The 24,323-nt window shown below is 54.5% G+C and overlaps 1 protein-coding gene across 1 annotated transcript in view; it reads right to left on the bottom strand.

The window, feature by feature from the left end:
* The window catches only part of SPNS2 (SPNS lysolipid transporter 2, sphingosine-1-phosphate), a gene marked incomplete at both ends in the record, with an annotated part of 32,763 nt that extends 9,661 nt beyond the window's left edge, over positions 1-23,102 (bottom strand). Inside the window, 2 exons of the mRNA XM_084239254.1 lie at positions 9,624-9,689; positions 22,733-23,102. Of these exons, the coding sequence (XP_084095380.1) occupies positions 9,624-9,689; positions 22,733-23,102 (436 nt within the window). The remainder of the gene's footprint in view (positions 1-9,623; positions 9,690-22,732) is intronic.
* Between the last annotated feature and the right edge of the window lie 1,221 nt (positions 23,103-24,323).

The following is a 24,323-nucleotide window of genomic DNA, read 5'->3' as shown; positions in this document are numbered from 1 at the left end:
TCAGCCTGGGCCCTGGGCTTAGGACCAGCCAGAGAGTGGAACCCTGGCTCAGGCCTGGGCCAGCAGAGGCAGGAAAGGCCCTCAGATTAGGTGACTACACCTTTTTAATTCTTGTCCAGTTTGTCCAGTTTGGAAGTGAGCCCTTGGTACTTTTTAAAGGACTACAGGTGTACTTACTGAAAGCTTTCTACAGGCCAGGAGACATGCTAGGGGCTCACCACACAGCCTCTTGTGTGTTTTTCCAACCCCTACCCCACCTCCCGGATGGGGAGACAAAGTCAGAGGGAAGTAGCTTGTCCCTGGCCCCACCGGCAGGAAATGTCCCTGTGGGGACTGAAAGGTTTGGCGTGGTAAAGACAAGAAGAGACAGGCCAAGCTTTCTCAAAGGAGGGGAAAATTTATTGCACCCCGGGGCAAGCTTCATGGACCCAAGGTGGGGGTCAGTGAGGCCGCCCACGTTGCCAGGGGGAGGCAGGCTTTTATAGGTTGTGGAGAGGTCAGGTGGGAAACTGGGTTTGCATGGTGGGAAAAAGTTTGTAGGGCGGGGAGAGGCTTATTGTCTGAATTTTCTAGGCGGGCTTCTGCATTCCTGGTCCCAATGGGCTTCCTGGTGGGCTTTTGCATTCTGGCCTCCTGCATCGACCTTTCAGGGACTTGACCCCCTGTCTGTCTGACTCCAGGGCCAGAGTTCCTCTTACTCTGCCACTCTGCTGTCCTCACTTGAGAAGGAGATGCAGAGGGGAAAGGGCCTACCCAAGGACACGTAGTAAATCACAGCAGCACTGGGTCTGGTGCCCCAGGTCTCATACCTGCCCAGTCACACAGTTTCCCTCTTCCCAGGAAGCCTCAGAGGCTTACTTCCACCTGGAAGCACTGTCATTCTTTTGTCCATTCACCCATTCAACAAAACAGGCAAAACCGACTACCTTCTTGGACTTTTTCTCTAGTAAGGAGAAATAGCCAATAAAATAAAAAGTATAGCATGTCCGATGGTGACAAATGCTAAGGAGGCTAAAAGGTCAGAAACAGATAGAAAATCAGTGTGTGTGGGAGAGAGAAACACAGGTTACGAGCTGAAGTAGAAGCGTCAGGGAAGGTGACACTCCAGCAAATACCTGGAGAAGGCGAGAAAACAAATCAGGCAAATATTGAAGCAAGAACATCAAGTGCAAAGGCCCTGCGGCAGGAGTGTGCTCAGTATATCTGAGGAGCGGCAGAGGCCAGAGTGACTAGAACAGAGGGACAGAGGGGAGAGGCCAGATGAGGAAGGCCTTGGGGCCATGTGAAGACTGTGGCTTCTACAGGTGAGAAAGGATAACAGAGGATGCTGAGCAGAGGTGTGACATGACCTGGTTTTGTTCTTTCAGAATAGGAGAGTGGCAGAGTCTTAGCGGAGTCTGTGGAGACACCCCAGCCAGTGATGGGAGGGGCCTGGAAGGGCCCAGGTAGGATGAGGAGGCCCAGCAAAACAGGGCAGGCCCTAGGTCACAAGGCAAGGCAGCCCCATCCCCCGGGAACAGAGTCCCATAGCTGACTGGCAGATGGTCAGACAAAGGCCAGACGAGGTGACCAGTTGGCCAGCCTCTGACCACCAGGCTAAATGTGTACATGGGCTTGCTGCTTCTCACAGGCCTGAGTCCCTGTGGAAGCCAGGACTGGAAGAAGAGAAAGAGGGAGGGGAGGTAGAAGGTGAGAAAGTGAGAAAGTGAGCAAGGGAAGAGGGGGCTGGGCTGGAGGAAGGTGATTGTCTCTCTCATCCGTAGGACAGCCAGCGAGGATGGGCTTGGGGCGACTGTAACTGGGGCTTGGCAGAATCAGCACAAAGCTAGGCACCAGAGACATACTAGTGGGGCTCAAATCCAGCTCTCTTCCTTCCCAGCTGGGTGACCTTGGGCAGTTCACACCCTCTCTGTGGTAATAAGTGTTTAACAATAGCTCTCCCTAAGCGTAAGTGTTGTGTAGAGTGTGCCAGCTTCCATGTTGTAAAATTGGTGTAATTTATGTCCCTACTAGGATTTCAAGCTACCAACATAATGTCACCAGTCAGATTTACAATGATGGCATCGATAATATTCAGATTTACATTGTATATAGTATTACTATAATGCAGTTACAATAGATGTAAAAGCCTTAAGAACACTGATTATAGTAAAATGTAGCAGTTAGGGTATGATGAATTTTGAGCATATATTGCCATTGTTTTTAAACATACATTGTTCAATTATAAGTTTATATCATTTAGTTCTCAACAGTGGTTGTGTTTAACAACTAGCTCACACAATTCCTGAAAATTTAACAATTGACTCTCAGGAGCTGGTCTAAGCCAGTTCCAGTGCAACAACTTCCTCATCTGTAAAATGAAGATAAAAATAGCAACTCCCTGTGCGCTGAGGCTGGGTAAGATAATGTTGGTAAGGTGCTCCATGCCACACCCTGCCCACAATGGCCCATTCGAGGCTGGAGGCTCCAGCCTCGGTCAATACAGGCCCTTGTTTTGATTAGTCAAGGCAGAATTTATTTCCTCATAATTAGAAAAAGAATTGTTCCTGCGGAGCCTGCCTCCCAGAACCTAACTGGTATCCAATCAGGATACGGGCAGGAAAGAAATTTGGGTCTCCTCAGGGTCTACACACATTAGGGGGAAGAGAAAGAATTGTTCCCTCTGTGCCTGTCAGTCCTAGGTGGGGAGTAAGTAGAACAGGACTTGAAGTTGCCTGCTGTCCGACCATTATGGGGTGCCCAACTTAATGGGTTCAAATGCCAAGGAACTAGTAAAGAGGGCCAAGTTCTACCAGGAGAGGGAGGTTTTATGGAGGCAGAGATGTCAGAATTGGGCATTGAAGGATGCATAGGAGTTTACTATGATGATAATATTTGAAATCAAGATTATGTACTCAAATATAAATTGAAAATCTTATAAGCAATACTGTATACTGGTTAATGAGGCATAATTTTTTTTGTTAGTAATAACTGCTTATCATTTGTGGAGCACTTATTATAGGCAGGACCAGGGAAGCGCCCTGACATAAGCAGATTATCTCGTTTGATTCTCACTATTAACTTTATCTTTCAGAGGAGACAGTAGAGGCTAAAAGAAGTGACATCACAGTTAGTGTTGGCTGAGCCAGAATTTAAACCCCAATTTGTCTGACTCCAGAGTCCTTGCTCTAAATCACCCTGCAGACTCCCAGACAGGGAAGGGGAAAGGTCCCAACTGGTCAGAAAAAGTTCAGGGTGTGTCAGGGATAACAAGAAGCATCAGGCTACAAAAAGGAAGGCTCCTGAGGAAGCAGTGGGAGATGAAGCTGCGGGGGAGAGGGCCCCAAACACTACAACAGGTTAGACTTTTAGTTGGAGGGCAATAGGGAACAATGTTCTGTTCTCTTCCTGCAAGGGGGAGAGCTAGAAAGGCCCCTCTGAGTGGTGAGAGATGGGGGGACTTAAGGTGGGGAGCCAGGCCTTGGTCAGACCAGGGCCAAGCCAGTCCGTCCTGGTGGATTGGCCCTCCTCCCGCAGCAGAGCAAGAAGGCAACCTCTCCTGGTTCTTCCACCCCTAGCTTTCTGCAGCCCAGTGGGTGGCAGGGGCATCCAGGATCCTAAGTGAACTCCTGTTGAAGCAGGTGTGCCCTGTGCCCCAACTCCCACAGCCTGACCCCAGCATCTACCACGTACCCACTATGTCTGTCCATTTTACAACTCAGGGTACTGACAGGTGGAGCGATATGCCCAAGAAGACACAGTCAGGCAGGACACTGGAAGTGGTTACTCTGTAACAGAAGCACCGCCTGCCATGCAGTGCCTTCCCTTGGGGACAAAGGCATCCATGGTAAGGAACGAGTCCCCAGTCCACCTTTGAAGCTCTCTACTCTGCTGGGGATAGAAAAGAGAAAGGACCTCTCCAGGCCCTCGGGGATGTCACAAGTCGGGGGGAGGCCTGAACACAATCACTTAGGGCCAGGAGGAAATCTGTCGGTGGCAGAATGAATGTGTGACCCTTGTCCCAAGAAGGGGTGAGAGGCTGATGGGGCCAGGAGGCAACACAGCTGGAAATAAAGACCAGGCAGGCTGGAAGCTTCCCTGGCCCCTCCACCCACCATCCCGCAGTCTTTGTTTGTTGGAAGCGAGCTCTCTGGGCAGACTGGCTGCCCCACCCCTGATTTCAGTAGGAGTGGCTTTCCCAGCAGTTCCCACACGAGGACATCCTGTGGTCGGGAGTGGGGAAGCCCTCACTCAGCTCACACGCGCTGAGCCCACAGCCAGGGACAATGGAGTCGCAGGCAGGGAGCCAGGGCACAGGGACAGGGCCTGATGCAGGGTGGGAGGAGCCAGAAGCCTGGCTCCCAGGAGACCCTAGGCCTGAGCCTCACTCCTGCCTCTGTAAGACAGGTGAAGCCCCCTCCTCACAGGGCTGCCAGCAGATCATCAGGAAGAAAGGGCTGGACAAGATCCCCAAGGGGCGGTCCACCTCTATGGCGGCCCCCGGGCTCAGTGTGTTGGCTGAAGGCCTTCTCCCCTATGTATCCTGAGGGACCGGCACCGAAAAGCTCAAAATAACTCCCGATGTGGGTTCTGGGTCCCAGGACACTGTCCCCCTCTACCCACCCCCGTCATGGGGCTCCTGAGCCCAGAATGTGGTCCTAGAGCAGGAGTTGGCAAGGTCTGAGCTGGGGGAGCCCTGGGCTCCCCACATGGTGGCCTTGGAACCCACATACAGCCCCCACCTTGGCCTGGTTTGAACCAGGACTATTTTTACAAAGTCCAGATCTGACTGTTATTTGGAGAAGACTCACCATCCTCCACATCCGGTGTACAGGGAGGGTGCTCAGGCCGGCATGGTGTTGGAGGGCGGCAGGCACTGCCTGAGTATCCTTCCTACCCACTGGATATGGAGGGTGACCCAGGCCAGCCAAGACGGAGAGGAGGACCCAGGACAGACAGGCCCCCTTGGTGCTGAGAGCCCACTATGCTCAGAGCTCCTATAGGAAGAACAGGAACCGCTCCTCCCTTATACCCGGGGTAGGATGTAAGCCCTGGGCTGGTCCTTTAGATCTCAAGCGAAAAGAGGTTCTTGGGTCTCCCTTCTGACAGGATGGCCCTGGAGGGATGGACACGGGGCTGCCCAGTTTTGGGGCCTTCAAAACCCAAGTCTGTCAAAATGAAAGGATATTGCCAAGCCAGTCAAAGTGAGGAGGGGAGAGAGGGAGGCCAGAAGGAGACAGTCCCAAGCAGAGATACTGTCTGGTTTCAGTCTGAGCTGGCTCTTCCTCTGTGTAAACACTCCCCCCTCCCACTCCCCACCACCCACCCTGACACTCGTGACTCCACAAACCCCAGCCCCGAAAGGCGTCCCAATCTCCTCTGCCATTCATCCCCACACTCAGCTCCACTCTGATGCACACACCATACAGGGATCTGTCCTGTTCCAAAACCTTCTCTGGCTCCCACTACTGCCAGACAAAATCAGATGCCTTCACAATAGATCCTGCCTCCTATCCAGTCTCCTCTCTCTCCATTCTTCCCATACCCCAGGCAGAGTGGAGCCAGCCAGTGGCACAACCTTCATTTTTGCTCTCCCCTTTCCCTGAGCTGCATTTATGCTGATTACCTCCATCCTTCTTCTAATTTGCATATTTTCTCTTCAGCTGGGTCTAATCTAATTCACTTATGTACTTGTTACAGTTAATTTTTTTAATTCCTACATTTTTCACTTCTAGAATTTTGAAAAAAAGAATCTCTTTTTCTTTGTAAATAATGTGCTGTTCCTATCTTTAAAGTCTGCCCTTTCTTGCAATGCTCTGAAAATTAAGGATAGCTAAAGTCCTTTTAAGATGAGTCTATTATTTCCTATCCTTCTGCAGGAGCTGGTTTTGTTATTGCCTAGGCTAGATGACTCCCATTCACAAAGGTGGACATCCTTGTGAGCTCACTTTGAATTTGAGTTTGTCTTCAGCAGGAATTGCCTGTACCATAGACCCTGGATCAAAAAGGCGCAGAGTTAAAGTCTCAGTGCTATCAAGCCATCGCCAGCCACTGCAGTATGAGTTTGATCCCCTGGCCAGGGAGGTGACCCACATGGCGCAGCAGACCTCTCCTGACTCGCCCACTGCTCTCCTCAGCAGTGTATTTCAGTAGTTCCATCTGTTCTGTTCCCCATTCTGTCTCTGGTGAATCCTCTCACCCCCTGAACCTCTGATCTGCACCCCAGTTCTTATATGCATAAATAAATAAATAAATAAATATAAAGCTTTAAAAAAAATGGCTTCTCAGAGGATCCATTTTGGATTTGTCTCTGCTGGGGTCCCTGAAAACATAAATCCTACATGGGGAAGTGGCAGCCTGTACAAAGCAAGGGCCACACAAGGCTCTCTGGACAAAGCTAAGCCAGGAAGGAGAATTCTACCCATGAAAGGGAACTTCACCAGAAAAACTGCCCACCAGCATGGGGGCACACCTGATATCAGGGAGCTTGTCCTGGACGCTGGGTTGAGACTGAGTCACCCCAGTCAGTGTTGTCCAATCCTCAAAGCAAAGAAACCCTTGAGCCTAGAAACTGGGCCAGACTGGTGATGCTTTGATGAATCTGGGTGACTGCATATGGGCTTCGTTGTACTATCTCGCTCTACTTCTTCTGTGTGTCTAAATTTTTTTCATGATTAAAAAAAAAAGTTTACGTTAAAAATACTGTAACAAGCCTCTTTGAACTATACTAGTCCCCTCTGCATCACTTGGCTTCAATGTCAGCTCTCACTCCAGTTTTTGAGTTCAATTCTTTTGTTTCTCCACCTGGAAATTTCCCTGATAGCTTTAGCTTTCAGAAACAGCTATGCAATTTAAATGTATTCTTGGCATACTTTATCCAGCATGGAGGGTAAGGAGGATTTCTCACATCCATTTAATATGACAAACTGACTGGAAATCCTTTGCCCTGAACAAACTCTAACTCATATGTCAAAGCCCCACTCAAATGTCCCACCTTGAGGAACTCCTCCTCTACCACCAGACAGAGGCAGAGATGCCTACTTGCTATCATGCCCCTGAGCTCCCACTGTTCTCCCCATGCCTGTGTGGGGATTGGACACACTTCCTGTTCCCATCAATAGAGGGAATCTACCTGAACACAGGGGAATCCTAACATGGGGCCTGCCAAGCAGCAGGGCCAGTGGCAGTTGCCACTTCCGGTGTAGGTTATGGTGGCTCCTGACTTCCCAAAATAGCAAGACCCAAGAGCTATAATTCCACTATGGACTTCACGGAAACTGAGCTCTGGCCACTGCAGGTGCCTCGGGGGCCAGCTCTGAGCTGTCAGCAATCTGCAAGGGGGCTACTGAGAGTAGGCTTTTCTCAAGCCAGCCCTCATGTTATGGTCCCAAGGGGAAACAGGAGAGGCAGGCCCAGGCCTAACCCCAAGCTACCCCCCACTCTGTCTCCTGGCCCAGCAGCATAGGGTGCCCACAAATAAGCAGGCAACCTAGCTGTCAGCCCTGGCCCTTTGATCTGGGCAAGCACCAACACCTGGCTGGCGCCCTCCACCCAGCTCCGACCTTATCGGAGCTTGGAGATGAGACAGGTGCCTGGGGCTCAGGCCAATTAGGTGATTTGCCTGCTTGCCACTGAGTCACATCCTGGTCTAGCTCTACTGGCTTCTTGGCTCAGATGGCTGAGGGATGAGGACATTCTGAGGAGCCCTCCCTGCTGTGCCAAGAGTAGATTTTAGGATGAAGGCCATGGCATAAGGGCTAGAGGATCTCTAGGGTGCTGGAAACTCTTGCCAAGGCCCAGAGGCACCCACAGTGAGAACAGAGATGTCAGGCACACTGGGCCCTGGGATAAGGCTCACACATGTAGTGCAGCCTGTGCCCCCTCCCCAAGCCAAGAGGTCAGCACATGTAAGTCCTAATTCCAGATCTGTTACTCTCTCACCAGAGACCTGAAGCAAGTCATTTCCCCTCTCTTGACCTCTGTCCTTTCATCTGGAAAGTGAAACTGACAAAGGGAGCTCATAGGAGGAAGAACCAAACAAGATGATGCCTATGGGTGATTTGCCCACCTCCAGCCAAGAGCCACTAATCTGTAGGGGCTGCAGTGACTTCTCCCTTTCAGCCAAGAAGGCAGCCAGGGACCTACCCACAACACACTGTGACCCTCCAGCCCAGTACCTCCTCTCCCTCAGCTGCACTGGCCACCCTCAGTGGCGGGGAGGGGGAGGGGGGATGGGGGGTGAATGGAGGAGGTTGGGGCAGAGCGTTACAGTGAGGGGATGAGGCTCAGGATGGGAAGGGACCAGGGAGGGAAAGGGCTGGGCAGTTTGGCTCTATCGGCTCCCTCCCACTCTCCCTCTGGTTTGAACTCTCTTCCAGCCTGTAAGTGCAGAGCCCAGGAGGCTAAAGGGACTGTCCAAGGCCCCAGGGCAGGCTGACTTGATCTCACCCAGCAAGGGAGGCACAAGAAGAGGGGAGGAGTTACAGGAAAGCTTGGGCTCTTATCCCAAGGAGGAGGGGACACCTGCAGGGGCAGAGACCTGACCAACTTTTGGAGGTGGCGTGCCCTGTTCTTGCTTGGTGGGCCTCACTGATGAGGACTAAGCCCTGGAGTTATCATGTCCCCTCTTTGAGCCGCAGAAACCCCAAGTGGGCAATGAGGACAGGTGACCCCCTGGCTGAGTGGCTGTGGCTTCTGTGAGCACAGGGAGACGATGGAGACAGGCACTCTGTGTACTGGAATGCCACCTAGACAGGTCAGGCAGGTTCCTGGACAGTCAGCTCCACCCCTCCCACCCTCCCTCCCAGGAAAGCCTGAGCAGGGGAAGGGGTTCACACTCTGGAATGCAGACTTTGGGCTTTCCTGCTCACATCTGACAGGCTGGCAGTAAGATGGACTCCAAGGCCAAGGAAACTGACCACACACAAGGTTGGGGCCTCAGCTCTGGGATGCAACACTGGCTCTGAGTCTTCACTGAGGCCTCAGGGTCCTGCTGAGGGTATGACCAGCAGGGCCAGAGCGAGTGGGAGGCTCAGGGAGCCAGGAACTTGGGTCCCGAGGGGCCATGTATGAGCAGGGCAGGAACAAAGGAGACACGGAACCTTGAGGGAGAGGCAGCTAGGCTGGGATAACTGCTCTATGACCTGCCACACTGCCCCAGCCCAGTGAGGCTCCAGCCATTGCCCCCCATTGATCAGAAGGCCAGAGTCCCAGGGCCCAGGGAGTCAGACTCTCAGCCTCCTGTCTGGGTTGGGGAATGACTTCGGGGTTAACCGGGGGAGTTCTGTTTTGACATAAGAGGTGATTCCCAGGTTGAAGGCAATGGAAGGAATTGGGGGGCAGGCAGCATATAGAAAGGGAGTCACTAAGGCTCTGTTCACAGCACCTGTGCCCCTCACCAGCCTCTAGATGGACCCTGAAGCATTGGGGCCCCCAAGGCCCCCACAAGGTATATCTCCCACAGTCCTCCAGTCTGCCACTTGTTTTTGTTTTACAAGAAGGAGAAAAGAAGGAAAGACTTGGAGAAGTGGAGCCTTTTGTGAGTGGCAACAATAGGATTCGAATGCCAAGTTCATGCTCCTTCCTGAAAGTCAGGGCCAGAGAAGAGGCCCAGTGGGAGGGGTGAAGGTGGCAGGGGTTCTCACCTGACTGCAGCAAGCCGGCTCCTCGGTCCTTGACCCCGAAGTGCTGCTGGATGTCCAGAAGGACTCCTGGCAGGGGAGACAGAGGGTGCTTACTGACAAACTCTGGTGCCTGGGTACCCAAACCCCCCACCCCACCAGGTCACCCCCAATTCCAGCCATCTTTCCACCTTGCAGGACCCAGACTGGTTCCATCTACAGAACATCACCCTGCCCAGTCTAGCCAGGGCAGTGGGGACTTTGGAGCCACTGCTTCCTTCCATCCTGGGCCCCCTGATCCCTGAGGGGGGTCCCACCCCCTCACTTGGCCCTTGCAGGGGTCTGAGGTTCCTCTGTGGTTGTTCATTCAGATGGGGCAGCCAAGCCTCCTTCCTATGTGCCAGCCTAGGCCTCTGGCCCACGCGCGACCCAGTCCCATGCTGGGGGTTGAGGCCTACCCTCAGGGAGGCCAGAGATCACAAGCACAGCCACTGAAAGGCGTGGGGAAACTTCTGGCCAAAGAGAGGGCAGAGGGGGCTCAAGCCAACACTCATCTTCTCACCTCTCTGTGCACATAAGCACACTCACAAGCTCACCCTACTGTCCCTGTTATAGAGCAGCCCTGATATTGAACGGGTTCCTGGCTGTGGGTCCTCACCCGCGTGCTTAAAAGGGACTTATGAATACTCCACTACAGGCACACACAAAAGGTTAATAAAAGGTTTATTTACAAGGGAAAAGGAAATAAGGAAAATGTACAACTCAGGGAGAAAATAGGGAAATAAAGTCTTTAATGCGTCCTACCCGATCCGCCGACCTGGAAACCCAAAGTCACTCTCAGAGCTGGCCGGACGCTGCGAGCTGGCGGAGAGCCAAAAATGGGGGAACCCCAAAGCCCACGTGTCTGCCTTTTATATCCACCTGGCTGCTTAACCCCACCCTCAGGTCCCAGCCACCTTCCCTTTGGTGGTGATGGGATTTGGAGTTCCTAGTGTCTTTGGCTTTGGCCTGGGGTGGGAGTGGAGTCCACAAAGCCTGTATGGAATTAGCTTTAGGACATCCTTTTCCCCCTAACATCCCCAGGATTATAACCAGGACTCCCAGTTTTCTTATGCAGGAGCCAAGACTCCATGGAAGGTAAACAAAGCTCAAGGCCAACTTTTGTGGGGTGAAGAGCTCCTTTGAAGCTGGCCTGCCCTTCTTCCAAGTCCCAGCTGCCTCTGTCTCCTGTTAGGGCTTTGCATTTTGCAGGGTGGGGAATGGAGGTTGCAACCAGAGCAACTAGCTGTGAACAAATAGGCTATATGGGGGACCAGCAACCTCCTGGGCCCCTCTCACATCTCACAGCTCTCAACCAGGGCTTCTGAGGAAGCAGAACCCCAGCCCCACAGACCCCATGGCCTCCATCTCCCCTTATCTCTGAGGACAGCAGGAGGCGAGGTCACAGGTCAGAGCTCCTAACTACTGCACTGAGAAGGAATAGGGAAGAAAGGAGATAGAGATAAAGCCTGCATCACATAGAGGACAGAGGGACCTGGACCTTGCTTTCTGGGGATTTCCAGAGCTTTCCATGACGGTGATGATGACGTCAGCATTTAAAATGATGAACATTAGGCACTTTTCTGGTTTAACCCTCTATGAGGCTGGTATTTTTATTCCACCGGACAGATGAGGAAACTGAGGCACAGGAAGTCAAGCAAAATGCTCAGACACACAACAGGGAAATGGCCGAGAGTAGAATCTCCAAGAGCTGGTTGTGATCCTACCTAGCATGGGGCTGGGGCCAAGGAAGAGGGGGAAGGTGTCACTGTCCCTCAGCTGGCATGCTGAGCAATTTCCTGGGACACATGGTCAGATCCAGCTGGTGTCCTAGCAGCCTGACAACCAAGAGAAGCTGGCCTCCTCCTTGTTAATGCCCCAAGTGGATTTACCATAATTACCCATAATGAGGAGGCCATGTGAGGCCTAGTTAATGACTTAATAACCAAGGCAGGTTGTGGCCTTGCCTTGAAGGCAGAAGCAGGGGGCTGGTACAGGGCATGTAGATGGTGGGGCCAGCAAGTGGGACCTCCGAGTTGCCCCAATCTAGTGTCAGAGAGGTCCAGAGTTCCCTCTGGGCCTATGAGAGACTAGGCTGGACCCAACCTTGGGGGGTTACTCACATTCACCTCCCAGCCCCAAAACCCATTCCCCCCTCCTAAGCCAGGGCCTCTGTTCTCCCTGAGCTGTGGATCTGAAACACCCCTCTCTCACATAGTCACCATCACTCATGGCCTACCAGTGCTCAGAAGAGGACCAAGCACTGCAGGTTCAGCCCTGTCAACCCCACCCTCCAATCTCACTACTCAGGACACCACTCCATTCCATACGCCAGCAACCCAAAACCACTCAACCTCCCTCCCCCCAAATGTACACACTTCCTTTTTTGCCTTGGCACAATTTTGTTGGCTATGCTAATCCCTACCACTCTTTCAAGACTAGTTTGCATGCCTCTTCTTCTGGAAAGTCTTCCTTGATTTCTCCCCCTCCCACCACCCTTAATAAACTTGTCCCTTACTCTCCTCCCTCCTCCCCCTGTCCATTCTTATTTTAGTACTTGTCAAGCTAGGATTAGTTAGTTCTATAAGGCAGACACATAGAGACATGAATATGAGCCCCTTGGCTACTAGTGATTGGTTCCTGCTAAGTTCTAGATACTGAGACTCCACAGGTGGCATTTCTATCCTTGCCACCATAGCTGGTATTTATGATTATCACTCCCATTTTACATATGAGGAAACTGAGGTTCTGAGAAGTAAAGTACCTTGTCACATAGCACCTAAGGTGTCAAAGTTAAAATCTGAAGTCAGGTCTATTGCCAAGACCAAAGTTCTTCCACCACACGGCCTCTGTGTTTCATGCCTGTCCTCTGGCCCAGGGCCCAGCACACAGCTGACCCAGAGTGACTGTGGATGATAAGTAAGGACCTGCTGACGTCCCACCAGACCTTCAGCCCCTGAATGAGGGAACCATAGCATGTCACCCCCAAACCCAGAAAGTCACCGTGTAATATTGGTGGGAGAAATGATGGATGGAGTTGGAAGGTGAAACTCCCCACCCACCCACCCCGGTTTGTACTGCGGGGCCCATGCATAGCCTGGAGAGGGCATGGATCAGCATAAAGATGTCATGTGTCCACAGCAAATCAAAACACTCTCGCTTCCTCCTTGAGAAACACCCTAACCACCTGGCCCTCCCTACTATGACTTCAAGATCCAGTGCTGCCACTACCTCCAGGAAGCCTCTTCTGGCTTCCTCTGCCTCACAGAACTCCTAGTAAGAGGGAGGAACATTTCTCCATGTCCAGATGGGCATGCAGAGTCCCTGGGAAGTCTAGACCTCAAGTCACAAAAATAGTTGGATACCTCCACCCTGAGATCCCCTAGGGCCCAGTTTGGGGTGCAAAGCCTGAACTGCAATACAAGGGCAGAAACTTCCTGAGGAGCAGGGCCTCACGTGAGCCATAAGCCCCAAGTCAGGCCTGACCCAAGCCTTTCAGGGTTGTTTTCCTTCTCCGGGAATGGAAGGGCCATGACCGCAGGAGGGTGAGAGCCCACTGGCCACTGGCATGGGAAGCATGTGTCACAGCAGCTCGGCCGGTCGTCTCAGATTTTCCTCTGAGCTCCAGCCTAGCTTGAGCCCACACACCCCCTTCCTTCTTTACCACAGTCTTATTTTTAGCCTCCTTCCTGGAGGCTGAGGTTTGGTGGGTCACAGGACGGGCCTCACGCCCAGGAACAGCCTCCTGCAGCTCAGGCCAAGCCCATTCCACCAGCCCCAGCAGCCTTGGGTAGGCGAGGTCCCCCAGAGCCACAGCTTCCAATTTGGCTCTCTCCAGGCAGTCACTTCAAATCCACAGTGAGAATTACCCTCTGGTCACAGGGTTCTCATCCCTGGGCCGAAAGAATATTCTAGAACAGCAAGGCCAATGAATTTTCTAATTCATGGATCCCATTTATACCTCTCCCAAGCCCCCAAGGGTTTTGCCTCTGGTCCAAGGTCAGCTGTCGCCTGCTCTACCTAGACCATCCATCCCGCCTGCCTCCCAGAGATCTTGCCCAGGTCAGCCCCTGGCTTAGGCTTTTGTGTGCACCATCTCCTTTGCTTCTGTCATCTGCACATCTGCTCACAAACAGCTCTCATCCTGGTGGCAAAAACAACTCAACCTATGCCCTCTACCAGTCACTCCATCTCTCACCTTGTTTCACAGCTGAAGTTTTTAATAGAGTTCTCTCCCCTCTCAACCCAATGTCTTCACCTCCATCACTCCCCTGAAACCAATCACCTACTGGTGACTCAACACCACAGACTCTCTCATCCCTCAGTGTCTCAGTCATTCGAGTCCAATTCCACGGCCCCACCACCTGGTCCCCATTCCCTGTACAGGACCACGGCAGGCCAGAGCCTGGGAGTCAGCCCTCACCCCAGAAATGTACCCTGGCTCCCTGCCCCAGTCCTCCCAGCCCACCCAGCAGCCCCCCACAGCCTGACCTCTCAGGCACTTACTGCTCTCCTGCTAAATCCTGGGCTGGGGCTCCAGAGACCAGCTCTGTCTGGACTCACGGAGGTAACACCACAGCCCAGGGTTTGTCAGTTCTGCCTGGACCTCAGAATCACCCATGACTTCTTCCAAACCCATTGGCCCTGCTCAGTAATACCACCAAGAATAACAATAATAGCAAGTGACTGACTGTTGAGTGAGTGCTCACTACACAACACACACCGTTCTAAGAGCATTACCTGTAGGAGCTCATTGAGTATGCAGACCCAGGGACTCTTCGTGGCTGCCCATTGCCACCCAAACTGAGTCTAGACCTTTAACATTTGATGCCTGCCTCCATGATCCTGATCTACTCAATCGCCCTCTCTAGAGGTGAGATCTGGCGATCTATTACCACGTCACCCAGGTGACCAGTAACCTGCTGGTCTGAGGGCCCCAAGTCTCTAGCATCACAGTCTGCAGCCTTAATGACAGCCATGCTGTCTTCCTGGGGTGTCCATCTTCACCAGTGAAGATCCACCCCACCCAAGGCCCAGATTCAAGGACACAGAATGCCACCCCAACACCCTGCTCTGCAGCTTTTAATGAGGTACCTGTCATCTTGAGGGAATCCCCAGAGGTGGGTGGAATCTGGTCCCAGCTCCCCCAGCCAGCTGGGCGCAGAAACTCAGGCATCTGCCACCATTGCTGGCCCCTCAGTAGCCCCTGGAGGAGCAGGGTCCAGATCTCAGGACTCTTGGCTTCCTCCTCCCTCCTCCAGTCAAACCCACCTTGCTGATATCACAAGGTGTGAAAAGAAACCCACGCTGACCTTGGGAGCCCCCAGCTCAGACCAGGCTCCCATGCAAGGTTGAAATGATGGGATCCTGAGGTCTCTTCATGCCCGGTCTGCCAAGAGAGGCTACCTGGTGCTCAAGCTCAAGTATAATCACCACCTCCCCTCAGAGCAGCAGGCAATTAGCTGAATTCCCATAAGGATGGGCTCCAGAACCAGGCCATCTGGGTTCAAATCCTGGCTTTCTCCCCTTCCCACCTACGTGAACTTAGACAAGTTCTCTGTCCTCTCTGTGCCAGCTTTCTTTATTGTAACATGTCTTAATGTTAAGGTCTGCTTTATAAAACGGTTGTGAGGTTTATAGATTAATCCACATTAAGTGCTTAGCACAGTGTCTGGCACATAGTAGGAATTCAATAAATTTTATAAATGTTCTCTCTGATGATTAACTTGCCGGGCAGGACACAACCCGGGTCATGACCAGAGAACAAAGGGGAGATCCCCCCTCAGTGTTCTTTCCTCCAAAACAAGGACAGACTGCTGGAAAGACAAGGTGAGGGATCTGAAGGCTGGGGCTGAGCCTGCCATCAGGTGGGCCTTCTCAGAGGGTCACTGGTCCCCCAGTGGAGGCTCTCAGAGCTGAAAGTTTCACCCCTGCACCAATGTTTGGCCATAGCTCCCACCCCAGTAATTACAGGGGCCTGAGGGCCTGGCTCTGCTGGCCTGGCTCTGCATGGCTCAGGCTGGGAAACCACAGGTTAGCCCTGCCAGCACCCCCCATCAGCCTAAGGAGACCAGGCCAAGTAGCCCCTGAGTCAGGGACCTAGGTTCTCATGCACATATACTTCTACCTGCCCCTGAGCTTCCAGGACACAAGATCCTACCCCATCCCACCCCCAAGGCCAAGCTGGGTGACCGCCAGGGGTATCTGGCCCCTACTCAAAGCATCAGGTTACCCATGTGAGAAGTGGCCCAGAATCCTCATACATCCCTGCTGGGTCCATTCCTGAACCTCAATTGCATTTGCTCTACTTATGCCAACCTTCCTGCACCCACGTTACCCTACAAATCTGGGTCATTCATGTTGGTACAGTTTAGGGTTCATCTCTGCAGGGACCATGAGGATGAGGCCCCCCCAGTTTTATAGCCTCAGCCCCTCAGAGAGTCTCCTCTTAGACAACCTCAGTTCTGAACCTGTCCCCTTAGAAAGCACTATAGCTGGAGGCCTGCACACCCCTTCCTAACGAAGACCTACTGTGGACCCTGCCAGCCCTAGAGAGGAGACACCCCCAGTGCCCAGAGAGACCTCCCTCCTCCCCTCCAAGTCTCCATGCCCAGAGTGGGCGGGGACAGGCAGCCCAGCCTCTGTCCTGTGGTTCTAGTCTATCATTTGGGGCCAGCTTTCCTGGAACCAGACTTGGCCTTAGCAATTTGGGGGCTTTGCACAGCCCCCCCTTTCCAGTTCAGCCTTCCCAGCCCTATCCTGCCTCAGGAGCTCCCAAGACTATGGTGGTGGGAGGAGGAAGGACAAGGTGGCCACACCCTTATCATAACCCTCAGAGGGCTTGGCTTGTGTGGCTGCAGCCCAGGATCATGCAGGGGTGTGCGGGAGAGGGAGAGTGGGAGACCTTGCTCCTGCTGGGTATGGCACAGCTCAAGCCCGTGAACGACCTTCTCCCCATGTGCTGCTTCAGTTGGCAGAGACTAGTGACTGCTGCTCCCACTTCTCAGATGGAAAATTGAAATTTAGAAGGTCAGTGAGCGAGAGACTGCAGAACCAGGCAGGAACCAGGCTGAACAGCCAATAAGCATCCAGACCCAGCCTGTGGTCCCCACCTCAACCCAACAACCCCCCCAAAAGAAGTTGCAACTGCTTCCTCTAAATATCCACACCAGCCACCCTCACATGGGTGCTAGAAACTACGTGACAAAGTGACACCACCCCTCCCCAGGGGTGTCATTAGGCGGTGTCATTTTTACAGATGTTCTTGGCTTCCGGGCCATTTATTTGGCAAATCCATGCTTGACACAAGTGAAGGTACCATGGAGATCTCATGGAGCTACCAGGGAGGGTTGGAGGAGGGTGTGGGGGCAGATCCTGCAATGCCCCCATGTTGGCATAACTAGGGATGGAGGTAGAAGGCAGGACCCCACCCATCCCCTGTCTCCATGTAAATGCTTCTGCCCTTGGCCATATCTCCCTTAGGACTTCTTTCGTCAGCCTCCCAGCTAGCAGGAGAGGGCCAGGCTCAGAGCAGACCAGCATTTTATTCACGCCACTTCGCTGTGTAACCTGGGGCCGGTCCGCCTCAAGTCCCCTCCCTGCAGCAGTGGCAAGGCAGAGCCGGCACAGCAACCACCTGCACAGCAGCCACTCCGTACAGTATGGGGGTGAGGAGGCCCCACTCTCAGGGCTGTGAGCTAGGCAGCCAGGGACCACACTGACCACTTCCCCCATTTTCTTCCGAGACACAAGGCCTACAGCTTGCTGTGAGCCCTTGACAGGACAAAAGGACAGCACTAGCCACTGCAAAAGAAGCCCTGGCCTCTGAAACAGAAGTCCTTATTCAGGGTTGTCCAAACATATCCATCAAGCCCTTCAGTCTTGGAACTGAAGCTTTGGGGTAGGCTAGGGCTGGGTAAGCCAAGTCTGCCCCTTGGTCAGTGGACCAGGGCCAAGCCTGTGCCAGTCCCCCTGGCCAGAGATGACCAGGCTCAGTCCCTCGAGGTTGGAGGGAGACATCTCCCCACACAGGTAGGAGCTGTGATGGAGTTTCAACAGATGCAGTTGAAAACCAGCAATTAGGTGCCTGACTCAGCTCAGAGAGTTGGGGAAGAAGACTAGGGCACTACTGGGCCACCAGAGGAACCCCAGGTAAGCTGCTGCCACTCCTGGGGAACAGACCTGCTTATCTGGGAGGACAAACCCTGAAAAAGCAGAAGGGGGAGGCAACAGAAGTTCCTTAGACCAAGTGCCCCTCACTGTCCTTAAGATTAAGACCCTGAGCACAGAAAGAGACAAACTCATCTGTTGTGGATTCAGGGATCAGAGAGGTCAGAACCTGCTTGGGGTCACACAGAAGTCTGGCAAAGTCAGGAGCAGGAAGCTCAGTCCAAAAGATACTAGGTACCCCAGCCCCAGGAACCTGAGGATCAAGCCCATGTTTGAGTAGCTTCCTAGCTCTCATCCCCCTTCCTTCCTCAAGGTTTCAGGCCCCCATACTCAGGCAGAAACAAAAATCACCTCCTGTCTGGGGGCAGAATGCAGAGCCCCTCTCTCTGAGCTGCTCTGACGTAGCTGGTCTCACTCTGAGCCGAGGCGGCCCTGCAGCTGCCTGCTCCTTTGGCAAAACAGGAGACCAAGGCACAGGCTGGGGCAGGAACAGACCCTGGGCCCCAGACCAAAGTAGCGAGTTGCAAGTCACTTCCTCTGACAGTTCAACAGCACAGCAGAAGTACTGGCAGAACCAGCTGTAAAGGGGCCTAGGAGGAAGAGGCAGCAAGGAAATGGGCAGCTGGGGGTTAGTCATTAGGACACTGGCATTCCAGGCTGCCCAGCAGTTTACCTGGGTGCTGACCTGCCAGACAGGAGCTCTGGAATGCAGCCCTGGGACACCCCGCCTTGCAGACCTCAGGTAGTGCTGACGTGGCTATGACCAGGGCAGGGCCACCCAAGGGGACAGGGCCTCCCGAGGGGGCAGGGCAGGAGCGGTGTTGACTATCCTTATCCAAAAAGATAGCCACAGAGCTTAGGGCTTTACTTGGCTTCTATCCACCAGGTGACCCTGTAAAAGGTTCTGGGTCTCCATTTTCTTAACTGTTAGCTCTGGACAGGCTTAACTGGGCAGACAAAAAAAAAAGAGGGGAGAGCCCTGGCCTGGCAGCCTCCTCCTGCACAAGGCTCAGGTATTTGGGGAAGCCCCCAGTCCCTACCAGCTCTGTTTCCCAGGCTGTGTCCCAGTACTGTCTCTTCTCTGGGTTTGTGTTAGTGAGCGGTTGCCATGGATACCAGTCTCAGCTTCTTTGGCAGAAAAGGACTCCCCCAGGGCAAGGCTCAGCCTCTCCTCACCTGCCCCAGCCCCACCCAATTTCAAGTTCCCAATCTGCCACATGCTGGATCAAAAGAAAAGAAGTCTCAGGAAGGGAACAGGTGCCAGTGAAATTAGGGAAGGATCTCAGTTCTCAAATAGTCACTCACCAACCATGAACAGGGCCCCACCAGCTCCCTCCTGCTGGGCCTGGTTCCAGGAGCAGAAAACTGCCACCTACACACTCAGCTCTGCTTCCATTTTACAGACAGAAGAATAGGAGCCCAGGGGCAGAAGCAGTTCTTGTGCGGGGAAGCAGAGTGGGGAAAGTGGGGATCCAGGACCCAGGACCTGAGGGGCCGCTCCTCCTGATTGGCTGCCAGGCCTGCAGGGGCCATGGGAGCAAGAGCCATGTGCCCTAGGGAGCTCAAACTTCCTCGATGCTAAATTCAGCAGAGAGTCACCTGCCCAGCCTTCCCCAAGAGAACACTGTCCTAAGGGGTTCTGGTCCTGCCCCACCCTGCCATGTGACCTTGGATAAGTGCCGATCTCCGGGCATCAGTGTCCTCCCCACACCAGGTGCTGGAGGGAAGCATTCAGAGGTGGGTTCTGGGTTACCTTAATTTCATCTAACTGAAGCAACGCCCAGGTAGAAAAGCAAAAGCAAAAGCAGTTCCCTGGCTTTCCTCATCTGCTGCTGCAGCCTGCTGCCCTCAGGGGGTTCTCATGGGGAGGAGGAGAGCCATAATTAGCTGGATCACGGTGGCGCTGGGAATGCGAGGGCAGAGGGGAACCTACTGGAGTTCCCAGGATGGAGACGTGGTGGAGAAAGGAGGGGTACGCAAAGGTATCCTTAAAGGAACTGTCAAAAACAGAGAAGAATGGGAAGGGCATCGTGGCAGGGGCACAGCTTGAGCGGAGACATGGCCGGGAAGGGAGCGGATGTTTGGGAAGCTCTCCCAGGACTCTGGCCTTGTCCCAGGTGCTTAAGAGACAATCTCATTTACTCCACACAACCTAGGAGGCGGAGGGAAGGAAATGAGCACACAGGAGGGCCAGGCAAGGTCCCCAAGGTCACACAGGGGAGGAGATGAAGAGTCTGGACTGGCGCTCTGGCATCAAAGACTCCAGAACCGCACCGGCCACTGGCCGCTGTGGCCGTCGCACACCCGAAATGCTGCTAGTTCGAACCGACATGTGCTGTAAATGTAAAACAGACGTAGGGTTCAAATACTTAGTATGAAAAAGTAGGTAAGATACCCCATGAACAGCTTTTGCATGGATCACATGATGAAATATTTTGGATCCATTGAATTAAATATATTATTAATCTACTTTGTTAAGGTGGCTGCACGAACATATCCAATAAAAAATGTGGCTTGCATTATATTCCATTTGGATATTGGTGGTCTGTACCACGAGCACAGACCTGCACAAGGCCCATGTAAAGGGAGGCAGTGGAAACTACCCCACTCTTTGACATGAAGTCAGTGAGTGTTTCAGGGATCAAAGATGGTAGGGAGGTGGGGTGTGTGCACCCTCTCCTGTGTCCCAGCTGGGCCAGCTAGCAACAGGTGGACTCAGGCTGGGCAGGGCCATTCTTCTGCCCCCCTCCCACAAGACACACCAGCCCAGAGTAGTTGCTGTAAAGACAGTAAACTCCTGGGGGCAGGGTGGGGAGTGAGGGGAGCTTACCATAAAGAGAGAGGGAGTCAGGCTTATCCGGAGAGGAAATCTGTGTATGTTGTGTGTTGGGGGCAGGGTGGAGCATGAACTCCCCCGCCCCGACCCGGACAGGGAGGGATGCACAGCCCAGCGGGTGTTTGCACAGGGCTTTCCTGGCCTTCCTCCTGACTGCCCCACACCCCTCTTAGCCACTGCTTTCCTTCTCCCCCTACCAATTTGCCAGAAATTTCCTATCTTGTTCCTCCATTCTGACTCTGGGACCCAAGTAGGGGTAGTAGCAGATAAGCACCAGACCTCCCTAATCCTATCCTCAGACTCCAGCAGAGTCAGTTTCCCAGAGAATGTCAGAGGGGATGGTCTAGGGCCGGAAAAAACAAGTTGGAAAGCTTTACAATGCCAGAAGTGCACCACTCACTGCCCAGCTGAGAGGGTGGGAAACCTTTCCCAGGTGGAGGCTGGGAAACTAACGCCAGCTTTGCTGTGCACCCTCAGCCATCTTGGACAAGGGTGGTACAGCGGGCTTGGTTTCCTCACCTGTACAAAGAGGTCTATTTTGCACTGATTACAGTCCCTAGTGTTCTCTGACCTCTCCCACCTTTGGGTGGCGCTTAAGCTGGGCTGCAGGCAGCATGGCATGCAGGACAGGGCTGGTGTACTTCTGCATTGCTGGGTCCAAACCAAGAGTCTCTTAGGGACAATCCGACCCAGAAACTGGTGCTGCTTGTACCCACTTTCAGCTCCCTGCAGTGGAGGGACAGAGAGCCAAGAGGCTTTGAGAGCGCTCATGGGGGGAGGCGGAAGCCTCTGCTCTCCCATCAGAGTTCTTTTCTTGCACCTTGACAAAAAATCCCTTTCAGTGAAGGGGAAGATAGAGGTCTGGAGAAGGGGACCCCAGACTCTACTCTCTCCATCAGCACAAAGTACTCTTTAGAGTCTGTCCAAATTCCTTCCACTGTCCTTTCTTTCCCCTGTAGTTCCAGATGTTATGAAGCTGTGATTAGGCAGGTTCTGGGCCAGCCTGCCAGGTACACAGGCAGTGCTGTCCCTCCCACAGGGGGCCCCCACCTATGCCCACCAGGCCAGAGGCCTTTTTACAAGGTTGCACCAGGAACAGTTCACTGTAGGGAAAGTCCCTACTCACAGACACCCCCACACACCCACCCCCACTTGAGAACTGGGGTAGGGGAGATACCAGCCAGGAAACCAGAATTCGGTCTATCCCCAAAGGTCCCAGGAATCAACCACCTCACAAATGGGGAACGGAGCTAAACAGGAGCTGAGACTCGTGGCCCAAGGTCACACACCAGGCACATGAGGTGCAAATCGAAGAGTAGAACGCAGTTGTTGGGAAACCCAACCCTACTCCCAAGGCAGCTTCCCAGAGGTGCTCGCAGTGGATGAGGCAGCCCCTCTTGGGCCCAAGTGGTCTGTGCCCTACCCCCGGCCCTAAGCCTTAGAGCAAGAGGAGGCGTTCTCAGGCCTCTAGTCTTGGCCAGCTGCAAACCGCATCTTGGGTCCCCAGGCGCCGGCGACTGGCCCCGCCCCTCCCTCCGCTCCCCGCAGCCCAGAGCCTTTGTCAGCCACGCGCTCGCACGCTCACACACACCCGCGCTGTCCGCGCGCGCACATTTGGTCTCCCCTGGTGTACACCCGCAAGGGGCGCGCGCGCTCGCCGCACGCTCGCAGGGGAGTGGAGGGGTAGAGGAAGGGAGAGACTGACCCGCCGCGGAATGACGGACGGACGGACAGACTGCGTTGCCTGGGGGAAGTGGGGAGGGGCCCGGGAACCCTGGGCTGGGGCAGGAGGGGGCGCGGAAGCGAGAACGCGGAGACGCAGAGGAGACTCGGAGACGAGGACAACGGATGGGACGTCAAGGGCTGGCGAGGACGCGCGGGCTACTCCAGGGGTGGGGACTACCCGAACCCCTGACGCAGAAAGTGGGGTGGGGGTGTCCCTGGATGGGACCCGTGGATCTCACATCACTCCAGTAGTGCCTGAGCAGAGGACGCTTACGAACGCCTCTTAAGGCTTGGAGATAGGGGGTCTGCGCCCCAAGTCTCCCTGGGGTACCTGGTGCTCCGGCTGGGTGGGGCGCTCGCTCACCTGCTACGGTGTACCTGTCCAGGTAGTTGAGCACGTTGCCCAAGCTGAGGATGGCGGCGGCTGCCCCCCGCCCGCGGCCCAGGCTGGCGGGTTTGGGCTGCTGCGTGCCGGGGGCCTTGGCAGCCGCTGCGCAGTTGGGGGTGCTGGAGGTGCTGGGGGGTCCGGACGGGGCCCGCCTCACGCTGCCCGACAGCGTCTGCACCTCATCGTCGGCGGTCGCGACTCCAGGGGCGCCGGCTCCCCGCGCCCCGCAGCAGCCACCGCCGCCAGCCCCGAGCTGCGCCCCCCGGCGCCGGCGCCGCCGCTCTGCGTCCGCCTCCTCCTCCTCCGCGCCGCCCGCCGCCGCCGAGGCGCATTCCAGGCACATCATGCCGGCCGGGATCGGGGCGGCGGGGGGCGCGGGGGGCGCGGGGCCCAGCGTGGGCCCGCTCAGTGCGTGCGCGCGCCGCGAAGCCCCCGCTGCACCATGCCGGCCGGGCCCGCGGGCTGCTACACTTCAGAGCCGGCTGCAGCGCTGCCACCCTTCAGCCCGATGCGCCGCTCTCGCGGCCCCGAAGCCTCTGACAGCTGCGTCCCGGCCCGCCTCCCCACGCCGGCGCCCAATCAGCTCCACCCCTGGGCCACAGCCCCGCCCTGCACGTGCAGCCCGGGAGGGGGCGAGGGCGCGCGCACAGCCCCTCCTGCCCGACGGGGGCGCAGTCACGCCGGAGCCGCACTGCCAGCCGAGGCCAAACGCGACCTGGAGCGGGCTTGTGGGGAGCTTAGGAGCTAGGAGCGGGGTGCCGGAAGCAGTACTCCTCAGCACCTACTCAATGCCCGCCCGCCACCCTTCATACCTCGGGAACGGATTCTTAGCAGGCACTTTGGAGGAGAGAGAGCTGGGAGTACGAACTCAGGGCTTTTGGACATCCTGGAGAGAGGGTCTCAAGCTATCAAGCCGGGGTCACTAGAGGGAGAACCCATGGCTGCTCCAGCAGCGGCTCATCCACCCTAATTTAATCAGTTCAGGGAGGGCTGAGTAAGAATGGAGAACCATGACCTGTTGGGACTTGGCGCAGGACCCTCAGGCCTCCACCAGGCACAGAAGGCTATCTTTCCCATCTCCCAGGGAAGCCCAGATCCAGCCCCAGTGTCTCCCTGTGTGCACACAGAGACGCTCCTCCAATGCCCAAAGAGAGGCAGCCCCTGGCAATGAAAGCCAGGCCTCTGATGGGGACCCACCAGAAAAAAGGCACTAAGAAACACCTCGTGTCCTGAAAATAGGATATCCCCAAGCATATGACTTCCAGCTGTGTGTTAGGGAAGGGACAACGTCCTGAATGGAAGACAGGCTGGGTCTTAGCGCAGCTCTGCCTGGTGAGGGGTATGACCATGGACAGTTTCTCTGTGGGTAAACAGGACAAGATTCAGACAGTCTGGAAATCTGAGCGGCCCTGCCAGTTTTGGGGATCTTGGAGTCCTGTCTTCTGTGGAGGGTGGTGGGAATAGGGTCTGTTCAGCAGCACAATCACCACTCACACATCTCAAAAGTACCCTGCTCCTATGAACCACCACACATAACGCTTTCCCATTCACGTTTGAGGCTTTGATT

The sequence above is a fragment of the Talpa europaea genome, assembly GCF_964194135.1.
Source record: "Talpa europaea genome assembly, chromosome: 7".
Classification (NCBI taxonomy): Eukaryota; Metazoa; Chordata; class Mammalia; order Eulipotyphla; family Talpidae; genus Talpa; species Talpa europaea.
The sequence above is the reverse complement of the archived record's forward strand: the minus strand, read 5'-3'. Positions and strand labels throughout refer to the sequence as shown.